Source organism: Panthera leo, chromosome C1, assembly GCF_018350215.1.
Source record: "Panthera leo isolate Ple1 chromosome C1, P.leo_Ple1_pat1.1, whole genome shotgun sequence".
In the NCBI taxonomy this organism is placed as follows: domain Eukaryota; kingdom Metazoa; phylum Chordata; class Mammalia; order Carnivora; family Felidae; genus Panthera; species Panthera leo.
The window spans coordinates 71,150,838-71,163,874 of record NC_056686.1 but is presented as its reverse complement, the minus strand read 5'-3'; the positions used below and the strand labels follow the sequence as shown (position 1 = coordinate 71,163,874).

The 13,037-nt window shown below is 44.2% G+C and overlaps 1 protein-coding gene across 3 annotated transcripts in view; it reads left to right on the top strand.

Moving 5' to 3' along the window:
- MCOLN2 (mucolipin TRP cation channel 2) overlaps positions 1-13,037 on the top strand; it is a 56,796-nt gene that overhangs the window by 382 nt on the left and 43,377 nt on the right. Inside the window, exon 1 of one of the 3 annotated variants that reach the window (XM_042952438.1) lies at positions 188-313. The exons of 1 other annotated variant lie outside the window; for it this stretch is intronic. Coding sequence is in view for 1 of the 2 variants with exons in the window: in XM_042952437.1 (XP_042808371.1) it covers positions 7,327-7,370 (44 nt within the window). In the remaining variant the exon portion in view is untranslated. Of the gene's footprint in view, positions 1-187; positions 314-7,069; positions 7,371-13,037 lie in introns of those variants that run through there. One more of the 3 variants, XM_042952437.1, reaches the window with a different exon arrangement.

The following is a 13,037-nucleotide window of genomic DNA, read 5'->3' as shown; positions in this document are numbered from 1 at the left end:
CTCCGCTGCTTCTCCCACCGCCCCCGCCTGGCTCCGCTAAGCTGCCTCCAGCCCCCCGGGGCTCGCAGAGGCCCGCGGGTTTACACGTGGAAAAAAAGTACCCCGGGGCCCAGCTCCCAGCTCGCGCTGCCCGGAGGGAAGCAACGCGGCGGAGGTGGTGACTCGGGGGCGGGGCGGGAACGCCTGGCCACGCGCCGCTGGGCTCCCGGCTCGCACTTCAGCCTTGCGGTCCCGCCGACGCGCGGCCGGAGCAACGCCCCGCCGTCCCCACCCCCGGGCCCGGGTCTTCGGGCCCCGGGGGGCTGCAGGAAGGGTAAGAGAAGGGAGCCCGCCTAGCAGGGCTCCAACTTTAGGGAAGGCGTGCGTGCCCGGGAGGGCTGAGAGGTGTGTGCACTGAACGGGTTTTCCTGCTCGGAATCCCCAAAGCCGTGGAAAGTTTTGAAGGCGGAGACGTGGCCCTGCAGCCTTATCGGTTTCCCCAGGCCGGGACGCGGGAGACAGGATCAGGTGTTTTCAGGCTAACCGTCAGGTGAGGCGCCTGAGCGGTATCCTTCAGGATGTTGGATTCTGGAGGAACTCTCATCAAATGGATGGCTTTGCTGTTCTAGACTAGAGCTTTCTTGCTGCCTTGGGCGTGCTTATATTAGCTGCTTGCAGTTAGTTAAATAAGGCTGGGCTGTGCCTTCCGGAACAAACAGGCCTTTTCCTCAGGTGGGAGGGTTACAGTGTGGTTAACCCCAATTCCTCTACCTTTATGAAAAGGCGCACAGTTCAGCCGGATGGCGCTGCCGAGGGGCCCCGCCTCCGTGGTCAAAGCCGCCACCACCCAGCTGCGTGGCTGAGCCCGGGGGGGGGGGGGGGGGGGGGGTGAGTACCAGCAGGCCTTGGCTCCCCCTCTGCTCACAAAACAAATCCAGTGGTGGGCCTTTACATTTTCTCGAAATAGTGGAGAGACTCTCCTGCGTTTCTTGCATGGCGTTCTCAGTATTACAAGCGGACTTATGCTAGCAAGGAAAGCCAGACTTTAAGAGAATTTACTTGATCTCTGGTGGCTGTCCAGATGACTTCAATTCCAAGCAAGCGTGGTGTGTGTGTGTGTGTGTGTGTGTGTGTGTGTATGTGTGTATATGTATATATATACATATATATACATATATATACATACACACACACACACACGTGTGTGTGTATATATATGCACACGTGTATATATGTGTGTGTGTATATATATATACATATATGTTTTTTAAGACCTTTGAAAGGCTAGGTTTGAATTAGAGGACATAACTGTGGTACAACTTTGACGACTGGATACATGCAAATGTTACACCAAAATGACCATCTCTCTTAAATGTCGATTTTTAATGGGGCAGATGGGCAGAAGTGATACGTTTCTTCCACTGCCTTAGCTCTAAAAGCCCTGTCCTAAAAGGTGGGGAGCACACAGACTCCGGGTTTCCTTACTGTCTTCTGCGTGGACTGATACACAGGCTTGTGCTTATGGTGGGTGTGATGTATATAATCTGTGTTGTTGTTGTTTGTTTTAAATCTTTAGTCCGGTATTTTTCTTAGCACGTTTCCTTCACAGCTTAACCATTTGTATCATATCCAGGGAGTATCTCCAGAGGCTCCCATTCTTACACTACAGGACACACACTTGGCCGTGCACACAAATAGCTTTCGAAGGGATTTACATTTGAAATCTATATATCCTGGTTGTGCAGGACCAGTGGGAAACAGAGGCTTGTGTCATTGTAAACTGAGAATGGAAGAAGGGGTCATCGAGAGAGGGCATGGGAAAGGTGGTCTAGCTGTCAAGATATGAATTCGGATGTTTGATGTTCAAGGGACCAGCTGCATTGTTCTCTGCAGAGGTGGGACGTGGGCTTCACACTTTTGAGAGATGTTCACCACCTCTGTGATGTGCTAACCAAACAGCCTAAGCTGGGGGGAATCCAGTAGCTTCTTCCGTTTGAGTCAACAGTCTCAAGATTTTAGCTCATCTTCCTCTTCATACTTCACATTGCGTCAAATAAGCTCCCACTACCAGAAACTTGCCCTTCTCCTTTAGCAAACCTTCCTTAAACCAGGGCTGTGGCCTGGACGCTTTAAAAACAGACATTGAGGAGGGCACCTGTTGGGATGACCGCTGGGTGTTGTATGGAAACCAATTTGACAATAAATTGTATTTAATATTAAAAGAAAAAAAAAAAAACCAGACACATTTCCCACTCTTCTCCTGAGCGTTGCCATGCAGGGGTCAACATAATGGTGCCAGTTTGATTTAATCCCCTACACTTAAAAATCGGTAAATCCTGCAGTGTTTTAGAAGGCCATGTTCTTTTCTCCCAAGGAAGAGCATATTCAAAGTGTTGTTTCTGGAGTGCCTGGGTGGCTCACTTGGTGGAGCATCCAACTCCGGCTCAGGTCATGATCTCACGGTTCGTGAGTTCAAGTCCCACATCGGGCTCTGGGCTGACAGCTCAGAACTTGGAGCCTGCTTGAGATTCTGTGTCTCCCTCTCTCTCTGCCCCTCCCCCACTCATGCTCTGTTTCTCTCTCTCTCTCTCTCTCTCTCTCTCTCAAAAATAAACATTACAAAAATTTAAAAAGTGTTGTTTTTAACAACAGAGTAATAAATATAAAAACTCATAATGAAGCAAGGAGGAAGAGTAATGGAGACAAATTTTGAACAGAATGGCAGAGAATAGAGAACTCAAAGTCAGGAGTGATCATATTCACAAGCTAATCTCTTCAGGCTCGGTCTCTTCACTGATGTGAAGTGAAACCCAGGATAAGACAGTTCTTAAAACCTAGTAGAAAAACAGGTGACTTCTTGTGGCTACAGTTTTCAAAGTAAAATTAGCAGCCAAAGAAAACCCTTTTGGCCATGAAAGATAAAAGTGGGATCTCTCTAGCGAAGGCTGGGCTGTTCTTAGCCACAGCCAGGAGTCTAGGTTCCACATGTGAGTTCTAAAGAATGAAATCACCCTTCAGTGAGCTCTTACATCATGATTATGGGCTTCACAGAGAAAACTTTTATTTCCAGACTTCATTCTTTTTTACTCAAACTGTAATATTCTTTTCAGGATCAAATGTTTAAAGCCAGGTTTTGGTTAGTTTACTTGTTTGCTTTGGCAATCATGGCGGGGTGTTGTGCGGGGTGGGGGGGGGGTCCCATTTTCCTTAGATGACCTCTAGCTGAGCTTTCTACTCTGACCTTGGACCCCTGCCTCCTTTTCCCTGGTGTGGCAAGACAGCTTTGGGGAGGGGGGGAGGGAGGTTGCCAATATTCCTGTCCCCTCAATAGGGGGATGGTTTCCTTCCTTCTCCTTTGAAGGTTGTCTTCTGTTATCTCTCCTTGAATACATCTGTCAGGCAATAATTGGTGAGTAGTGAAGCCAAAGGTTCTGAAAAATTGTCCTTGCTATAATTCCAGAAGACCCATAATTTAAATGGTGGGCTTTAAAAAATTATATCACCTAGAGCAGCTAGAGGGAATTGTCACAGATAGGGTGAACCTAGAGATTCCCCAGCTGACACTGAGGTGGGCTTGTCTAAGAATAAGGTAAACTCATTCAGTGGTTTGAGGAGAAAGTGGTTACTTATGGCTTTATGGCTTTTAATTTTCCTTTTCCTTTGGGAGAGTCATTAGCATGACCCTGTTAAATGGGGATTTTGTTGAAATGTTAGAGAAAGCCAAATGTGAAGGCTGCCATGATTCCTCTCATCTTCTCCAGCTGTAAGTGCTTTTGGAAGCCTGTATTGCTAAGAAATGGAGTTTTGCTTTACTTATCTCTGACCTAGAGAGCTGATTGGTCAGGATTTTCAAAGGGGGCGTGACTTGTTCAGAACCAGCACTTTGAAAATGTGCAGCCCTACTTCTGCTTTCTTGCTCGCCAGAGGCAGCAAAGTGGTGATGAGAGGGGATTTTATAGGAACTGGGTGGCATGGTCAGTCGTCTTTAGGGAAATTCCTGAAAGTTGTAGCATGCACATTTTTTATGAGTGGCTCCAGTGGGAAATGAAAAGCCCTACAGTTTTTCTTCTCCAGTGCTTCTCAGGATTAGAATGACCATGTCATTTATGTCCTGAGAGATATGCTTACACGGTAACCAGAGTTTCTGTCTTTTTCCCCTCCTTCCTTTCCTCCCTCCTTTCTTTCCTCCCTCCTTTCTTTTTCTTTCTTCTTTCTTTCTTCCTTTCTTCCTTTCCTCCTTTCCTCCTTTCCTCCTTTCCTCCTTGACTTCCTTTTATTGGAAGTCCCACAGCATCAGCTATCTGGATCCATTCCTCTGCCTCCCTCTCTCTCTCTCAGCACAAATCATGAGAAAATCAGTTCATTATAGGAATTGGAGTCGAAGAAAAAAATATATATGATGTATATTGTTGGGATTTTTCTGAAGCCTTCCATCTGCCAGGTTGCTCTGTGACATTCACTCCCTGGGCCAGCATGGTCATTGCTGTAAACACAGTGAAATTTAGTCTCTGCCTGACTTCCCCACTTTCTATCTCGTACACAAACATCAGGCAGAGAAATACTGGATTACCTGGCATGTGTTATTAGATTCCTTTTTTACATAACTTGTTTTAACTCATGACAACTCAAGAATCCATATGTTAATCACCAAAAATCAAGAAAATATGGAGGACTTAAAGAAGAAATTTGAGATTATATGTGACACTACTGCAAAAGAGTGCCAAGATTTTTTTTTTTCCTTTCTGGTTTATGCACTTCTAGACTTGAAAAATGGAGTCTCAATATATTTATTTCGTAACTTAAAAGAATTAACAGTATGCATAGACATCTTTAGGTCAATACAATGTTGCCAGTAGGGTTACAGTGAACATTTTTGTAGTCATCTTTTTGACTGGCACTTGTTCTAAAAAACTCATACCCCCTTTGAAAACACATTTTGAAGTTCACTCAGTTTTAAGCATTTGTTGTGCAAATCCACAGAGGTTTGATTCCTAGATCACAGATACTCTTCTGGATACCGAGCCTGAGTGCCCTTCAAAAATGTACATTTCCATCAATACAGGCTTGTTCTCAGTTTTGGTAAATGAAACTTAAGATAGATTTTCACCAATCTGGCTGTTAGTACATTTTCGTTGCTGTTCAATTTTCACTGTCCTGTTCAGATCCTTGGCCTGTTATTACACTAGGTTGTCTTTTTTTCTTCTCATAACTTGGAGCTGTCTACAGGTAATAGGTCATAAACTTCTGGCTGTTTCAATAGATTGCAGACTTTTCCCCTGTTCTGTCTTTTAACGTTTCAAAATCTTAAATGTTTGTGTGAAGATCTGTCAGTCTTTTTCATTGGCTTCTGACATTGGCTTGTGTCATCCTTAGAAAAGTATGTCAAATCATATTTTAAAAAATTCTCTCTTAGGCTTCGACCGATTTTATTTTTTAAATGTGTCTAAGTTTTACTTTTGCACTTGGATTCCAGGAGGATTCTCATTTTCTCTCTCCCCAGTAGATTCCAAGTTTTCATGATAACAATTCACTGAAAAGTTGATTCTTTGGAAAGACTTCAGGAATATTAATTGAAACAAAATAGGGTTTCTCTCAGCAAACCAGGCAACCAAATTACCTAAAACACTCTCACGTGTCTTGGCCGAGCAAGCCTTTTCAGTATAATTTTAATTCAAAATTTCCTATCAGTGTTTTAGACTCTATATCGTTGTTATATTGTTTTTATTATGTTTGTTGCTGTTGTCATTATTATTTCATCTTAACAGGTACTGGCCAACACAACGTTCATATAGTCAAGGTTGTTGTCTCATTCATTGACCCATTTCTTTTTCCTAAAAATTAGTCATCAAACACCTGTTATGTGTTAGGTGCTCTGCAGTATGCTGGGGGATGTAGTGATGACCAAGACCTGGCCTTCAAGAAGTTCTCTTGTAGAGAAGACCAATAAAGAATGTGATCTCAATCATAAAGGAAATTAAGTGCTGAGACAGGCAGTAGGGAAGGGTGAGAAGGAGCCGGACGTACAGAGAGTTGGGGGCATAGCAGTAAGACAGGTGAAACAGCAGATGCAAATGGCCAGATCAGGGACTGTTTCAGAGCCAGGAAAGAGGATGTGGGGGAGAGTGGGTATGGGAAGGAGGGGGCAGGAGACTTTTAGGCAATAATGGGAGGGTTGGATTTTAGTTTGAAAGCAGGGGGAAGCCACTATGGAGTTTTAAGCAGGGCAGTGATATCTGACTTGTGCTTTTAATGTTACCCCCCAGGGGTGCCTGGGTGGCTCAGTCAGCTGAGCGTGGAACTCTTGATTTCAGCTCAGGTCATGATCCCAGAGTCACGGGATGGAGCCCCACATCCGGCTCTGTGCTGAGCATGGAGCCTGCTTGAGATTCTCTTTCTCCCTTTGCCCCTCCCCTCTTCAGATTCTCTTTCTCCCTTTGCCCCTCCCCTCATTCTCTTTCTCTAAAATACAAAAATTAAATAAAAATAAAAAATAAAAATAAATTAAAAAAACCCATTACCTCTAAGGCTGCAGTGGATAGAGGGAGGTGGACCAACCCATGATATGCTTTGAAGGAAGACTTGATCAATTGGATGTGTGGATTGAGGAAAAGGAGAAGTAAATTTATGGCTCTGGAGCAAAGTTCCTATACTTTACTACGCATTAGAATTACCTGGAAAGCTTATCACAAATCTTGATACTTAGCTCATAACTGGGCACCAGTTAGATCCGAATATCTAGGGGCTGGAAGCAAGGCGCTGAAACCTTTTAAAAGTCCCCAAATGGGGGTGCCTGGGCGGCTCAGTCAGTTAAGCGTTGGACTTTGGCTCAGGTCATGATCTCACCGTTTATGGGTTCGAGCCCCGTGTCAGGCATTGTGCTGACAACTCGGAGCCTGGACCCTGCCTCGGATTCTGTCTCCCTCTCTTTTTCTGCCCCTCCCCTGTTCATGCTCTGTCTCTTTCTCTCAGTAATAAACAAACATTAAAAATTTTTAAATAAATGTCCCCAAATGCTTCTAGTGTGCAGCCAAGGTGGAAAATCACTGATAGGGGGAGTGGTTACAGCTGAAACATCTGGATAAATGTGTGTAATCACTGTGCTGAGCAGATGGGTGGAGAAGGGGGTGGGGGTTGGTGTGAGAAATCTATTAGACGTGTGGGTGGAGTTTCAAGGAAGAGGTTGGATAAGGGAGTCTGTTCAAGAGAGAGATTTGCTGGAGTTGCAGATGTGAAAGTCCACATCATGTGGGTAATATTTAAAGCCACAGGACTGGGTCTCGAGAAAGGAGGACAGAGGATAGAAACGCCCTGGACTGTGTCCTGAGGCTCTCTGGCACCCGAAGTCCGATGGAAGAGGAGCCAGCAAAGGAGGCTGAGAAATGCCCAGTGAGGTAGGCAGAAGAACCAGGGGAGTGGGATGTCCTAGAAGCAGAGGGAAGAGGTTGCCCCGGGGTTGTACTGGTCAGCGGAATCAAAGGCGGCCCAGCCACTAAGCTGCAGCCTGAGAAGTGACCATTGGCACCTGCAGCCGGAGAGGGTTCACTGGGGAATAACAAATGGAAACTAAGGGTTTGCTCTAAAGAGTCTGAAGACCCTGAGGAAAAGAAATGTTGGATTCATCCCATCAGATAGCTTTACTTGTTTTTTCCTTCTCATTTTAATAACATGACCATTTAGAAGTCTCCCGAATTTATGGACTAGGATTCTGTTGTCAGCCAAATTATCACACATTTCTTTTTTTTTTTTTTAATTTTTTTTAACATTTATTTATTTATTTTTGAGACAGAGAGAGACAGAGCATGAACGGGGGAGGGGCAGAGAGAGAGGGAGACACAGAATCGGAAGCAGGCTCCAGGCTCTGAGCCATCAGCCCAGAGCCCGACGCGGGGCTCGAACTCACAGACCGCGAGATCGTGACCTGAGCCGAAGTCGGACGCTTTAACCGACTGAGCCACCCAGGCGCCCCAGTCACACATTTCTAAATAAGAGAAGTTGTATTTGAAATACTAGTTTATTTGAACATGACATTTTTTTCCCCTTCATTCCTGACTATCTTCCAGGCCATTACTCCCTTTATTTAAAAATGTTTCATTTATTTGTTGTGGGGAGGGAGGGGCAGAGAGAGAGAGGGAGACAGGATCCGAAGCGGGCTCCTCACTGCCAGCACAGAGCCAGATGTGGGGCTCGAACCCATGAACCATGAGATCATGACCTGAGCTGAAGTCAGATGCTCAACCGACTGAGCCACCCAGGCGATTACTCCTTAAGAAATATTTAATTCAGGGATCAAGGAGGAACACTGGACAGGGGGGTCAGTAAATTGGATTCTTTTGGGGGCAGGTTGCAACCTGAGGGTACCTTAATTGCCTCATTCATAAAATAAGGAGATGGGAACAGATCACCTGCAAGGTAGAGGATTTCAAACTGGGTGCACATTTGAATAACCTGGGGAGCTTTTTAAAAGCCCCAGTGCCTGGGCCGCACCCACGCCAATTAGGCCAGAATCTCTGTGGATGGAGGCTGGGCTTCAGTGTTCTTCAGGTGCCCCAGGTGACTCAGTGTGTAGCTGAGTTTGCAAACAGTGGCCCTAAGTTCTTCTCTAGCTCTAATATTGAAGTAGTCTATTCTTGGGTCTTAATACATTCCCTACCCTCAACAAACTCAGGAAAAAGGGAAGACTGGATACCAGGTAGGCAATTAGCAGTGTCTGTTAAGGGAGGTCTCAAAATTTACCTTCCGGGCTTCCTTTCACAGGATGGGACTGATGGATACTCTCCATAAAAATGAGGGAGCAAAGGAATTCCAGGAAATGTGGATTCCAATTTGGGAAAGAGGTGAGGGGAATTTCCAAGTTGATGGCCCTGAATAGGAATTAGGAAGCAACCAGTGTAGGTTGAAGCAGGAGGATGAGGCTCCAGGAACGATGAGAAGAAAGAACTGGGAGAAGAAAGAATTTGACGAGTTGCCCAACTTGTTTGATTGTCTTGAAGGCAGCTGGCAGATTCAGCCAGAGCTTGGTGATGGAATCCCAGCTGGTCTGTTGAAAACTGAGCAAATGGGGAAAAGGGGCAATTAACTCCAAAAGCTTTTTCTTACAAGGAGGAATATAAAATCACAGTGTACTAGTGGCTCAACTGTGAAACACATTTGCATATTCACTTCATAAATTCAGAGTATCCAAAAGTTTTATTAAAATTTTATTGAGATGATGAGCAGGGAGGGGACAGGTGTATGCTTCCTGGTGGGTGGGGGGCACATATAAGAGCTAAAATCATCTTTTCCATGGGAGGATGTAGATTGATAATATCTAAAAGAGAAATAAATAGTGGGGCAGCATTATTTAGAAATATTAAAGTAAATAACTGAAAAGAAACATAAAAGAATTTGCCTCTAAGGAGCAGAAATCAGGGGTGGGTTTGTTACATAGTTCCTTTAAAATTATGTAGATGAGGGGTGCCTGGGTGGCTCAGTCAGTTAAGCGTCCGACTTCGTAGTATAGAATAAATGCAAAGGAAGCCATAAGTGGGATTTAGGCAATATTGACATGATACAGTTTATACTTTAAAAAGCCCACCCTGTGCATCAATCTGATATTGTATCTCTGGATGGGATGTCGTATGAAGTATACGATGTCATCTATGATATATTCCAGGCAAAAATGTTTAACTTGAGTCTATCAAACCTTTGCATCTAACAAACAACTTGGCATCATGATCTCACCTTTGGTGAGCTGGAGCCCCACGTTGGGCTCTGTGCTGACAGCTCAGAGCCTGGAGCCTGCTTCAGATTCGGTCTCCCTCTTTCTCTGCCCTTCTCCTGCTCACACTCTCTCTTTCTCAAAAATAAATAAACATTAAAACAATAAAATAAAATTATGTAGACGATTAAGTTTGCGGGGAAAGATGACATTGGGGAGGTAGGTGGGACCAGACAATGCAGAGCTGTATAAATGTAGGTTCCTGGTGGTACTTACTGTTCCCTTGCTAAGGGTACAGGAGGGATAGATTTGGGAAGTGGTTCACCTGCTTCTGCGGTCCCATCCTGTGTGACTAGTAAGAGATCGTTGTGAATTAGGAAAACCATTCTGTTCTAGTGCCACTGCATCAAAACAAGATACCTCAACAGGGATGTCTGTCAGGATCTTGGGGAACAAACACCAATTTCTCCCAAGCTAAGGAGTTTGTAATATCAGCAGTGGTAACACAAGAACATCCACATCTATGGTGGTAGTGTGGTTGGAGCTCTGAAACGCTGGAGAAGTAGTCCCAAATATTTTTTTTTAATGTTTATTTATTTTTGAGACAGAGAGAGACAGAGCATGAGCAGGGGAGGGGCAGAGAGAGAGGGAGACACAGAATCTGAAATAGGCTCCAGGCTCTGAGCTGTCAGCACAGAGCCAGACGCGGGGCTCCAACTCACGAACTGTAAGATCATGATCTGAGCCGAAGTCGGACGCTTAACCCATGGAGCCACCCAGGCACCCCCCAAATATTTTTGACAACTTCCCCCATCAGTTAAAAGAACATCCCCCCTCTCTGAATGTATGTTTGTATATTGTTTTATATTCTATAAAATAGGTAAAACGAACATTTTAAAGGGTGAGGTAGGATATTAAAATAAATTGCTAAATGCAGTGACTTTACATCATTATGACTTCATAGTGTCATTACCTAATAACTTGGGGTATAACGCATACATTTAACAATAGTAGCTTTGGCCAATATCTTGAATAGTTTTCTTGATAAATCTGTTTCTTTTTTCCAACTTCTTTTCAGATCATATTTGTTTTTGAAAAAATTTTTTAATGTTTATTTATTTTTGAGAGAGCATGCAAATGGGGGAAGGGCAGAGAGAGAGGGAGACACAGAATCCAAAGCAGACTCTCGGCTCTGGGCTGTCAGCACAGAGCCTGACGCGGGGCTCGTGAACCGTGAGATCCCTGAGATCATGACCTGAGCTGAAGTCGGACGCTTAACTGACTGAGCCACCTAGGCACCCCTTTCATCTTTTTTGAACTCATGGAAAACAAAGTTTATATTAGGAGAGTATTTGTGTCTTCATTTTCTTGATGCTAATGTAGGCCCTCATTGGTTCCAGTGAGTCTCATTTTTTTGTAAGAATCTTTATGTCTCTTGCCCACCTTGTGAGGGTTGACTAAACTGGATAGTACACTCCAAAAATGCTTAAATGGGCTCACCTAAACCTTAAGTGGTAGGAATATGCTGAAAACCAGTGAGGCCACCAACATCAACCCCCTACTTTGGGATCTTGCTTCCCCCCCCCCCCCCCCCCCAGGTTGCCTTGCATACCTACATGAAACACAGGCATCTGGCATTCTGGCCAAGTGAGGGCAGCTTGGGTATGATACATAATAATCCATATGATAAAACTCATAAATTTAGGGGTGCCTGGGTGGTTCAGTCGGTTAAGCGTCTGACTTTGGCTCAGGTTATGATCTCACAGTTTGTGAGTTCGAGCCCCATATAGGGCTCTGTGCTGTCAGTACAGAGCCCGCTTTGGATCCTCTGATCCCCTTTCTCTCTCTCTGCCCCTCCCTGACTTGTTCTCTCTCTCTTTCTCTGTCTCAAAAATAAAATGTGTAAAATTGTAAATCTTCTCTCTTTGCTAGGTTAATACAGTTAGTAGCCCTAACCCTTTCTTCTCACATACCAGCGAATTGTCCCTTGTGTGCACGCACCCCTCTTTGGAGGCCACTGTAATAGAAAACAATCTTTCATACCTCTTTTTGAGTAGGGTAAGGGTCATGCAAACTGAAAAACTAGCGGCCTGGGCTGGTTAGCTTATTTGCTGAGCCGATCGTGGTAATGGGAACAAGGTACCATCACTGAACTTTGTGTGTGTATTTTTCTGAGGCAAAGGCCAAGAGCCTTCACAGGTTCTCACACGGGGTTATGACCCCAGCGAGGTTAAGAATTGCTGGTACCTTGTTTTCTTTTGCTTTTTGAAAAAACTTCAAGCTTCCATAGACTTTCTTAGTCATTGATTTGTTAAAGCTGGAATTGCCCTCGGACACATGATAGCCTTAAAATTAGGGGACATCACACAGTCTTGAGCATCTGAGGGAAGAGTAGGTTTTCTTAATAACAGACGGGAGCTTTGATGTGCTTCTTCTCTGACTTCTCACCCGTAGCACTAAGACTCAGGCTTCTTTCTCTCCTAAGTACTCTTTAGTTTTCCATTCTAGCCCATCATGTGGGTGAATTTCCATTCTATTCTAGATTTTGTCTTTATGCTCACCAATATGGCGCTTTTTTCCTCTGCTATTTTGGTCTCTAACAGTGCCACTTATTAAGCTTAAATAATCCAGATCGTGCATTTCCTATAGTTTAGTGAAACATAAATAATTCATGAGTCCTGATTACTCTTATTTATTTCATGCAATTTCACTTTCACAAACCCACAGTTGGTGGGTCAGAGTGCGATCTTCACTGATTTCTCTTCCTTGACTGATTTCATGGTGCAATTTCTCGTCCCCTGAATTGCGTTATGAGTTATGAGTCCCACTCTCTGTCCTTTTCTCAACCTGTTGCAGATTTTCATCATTTGTGATAGAGCTTGCAGTGTTTTTCCTGCTGACTTAACTCTTGCTTGGACAGTTGTGATCGCAGCTTCAGGCTTCCTGTACCAAGCACCCAGCCTGAGCACAGGAGGGTGTTGCATGATTAAGTGGCAAATGCAGGGATGTTTTGGTCTTGTGATATTGTCTTGCCTCTTTTGTGTTTTTAGTTTTCCTTCTGTTTCACTTTGCATTGGTTGTTTGTTTGACACCATTATATTTCTGTTATAGGATGTCCAGTTGTATCTGAGTGTGTATTTAATACCCTTCACCGAACAGGGAACTAGGGCAGATCTACAAATTGGGAAGAGGGGTGCAAGAAAAAGCTCTCAGAAAAGTAAAGTTTAGAAAGCTTGTACATTTACATTATTCTTGAGATTCTAGAATTTTTAAGCCAAAATATCATCACCTTTTCTTCCAAACTTCAGATGTTATTTCTAAACCTAAGTTGGACTTATTTTTTTTTTTAAGTTTATTTATT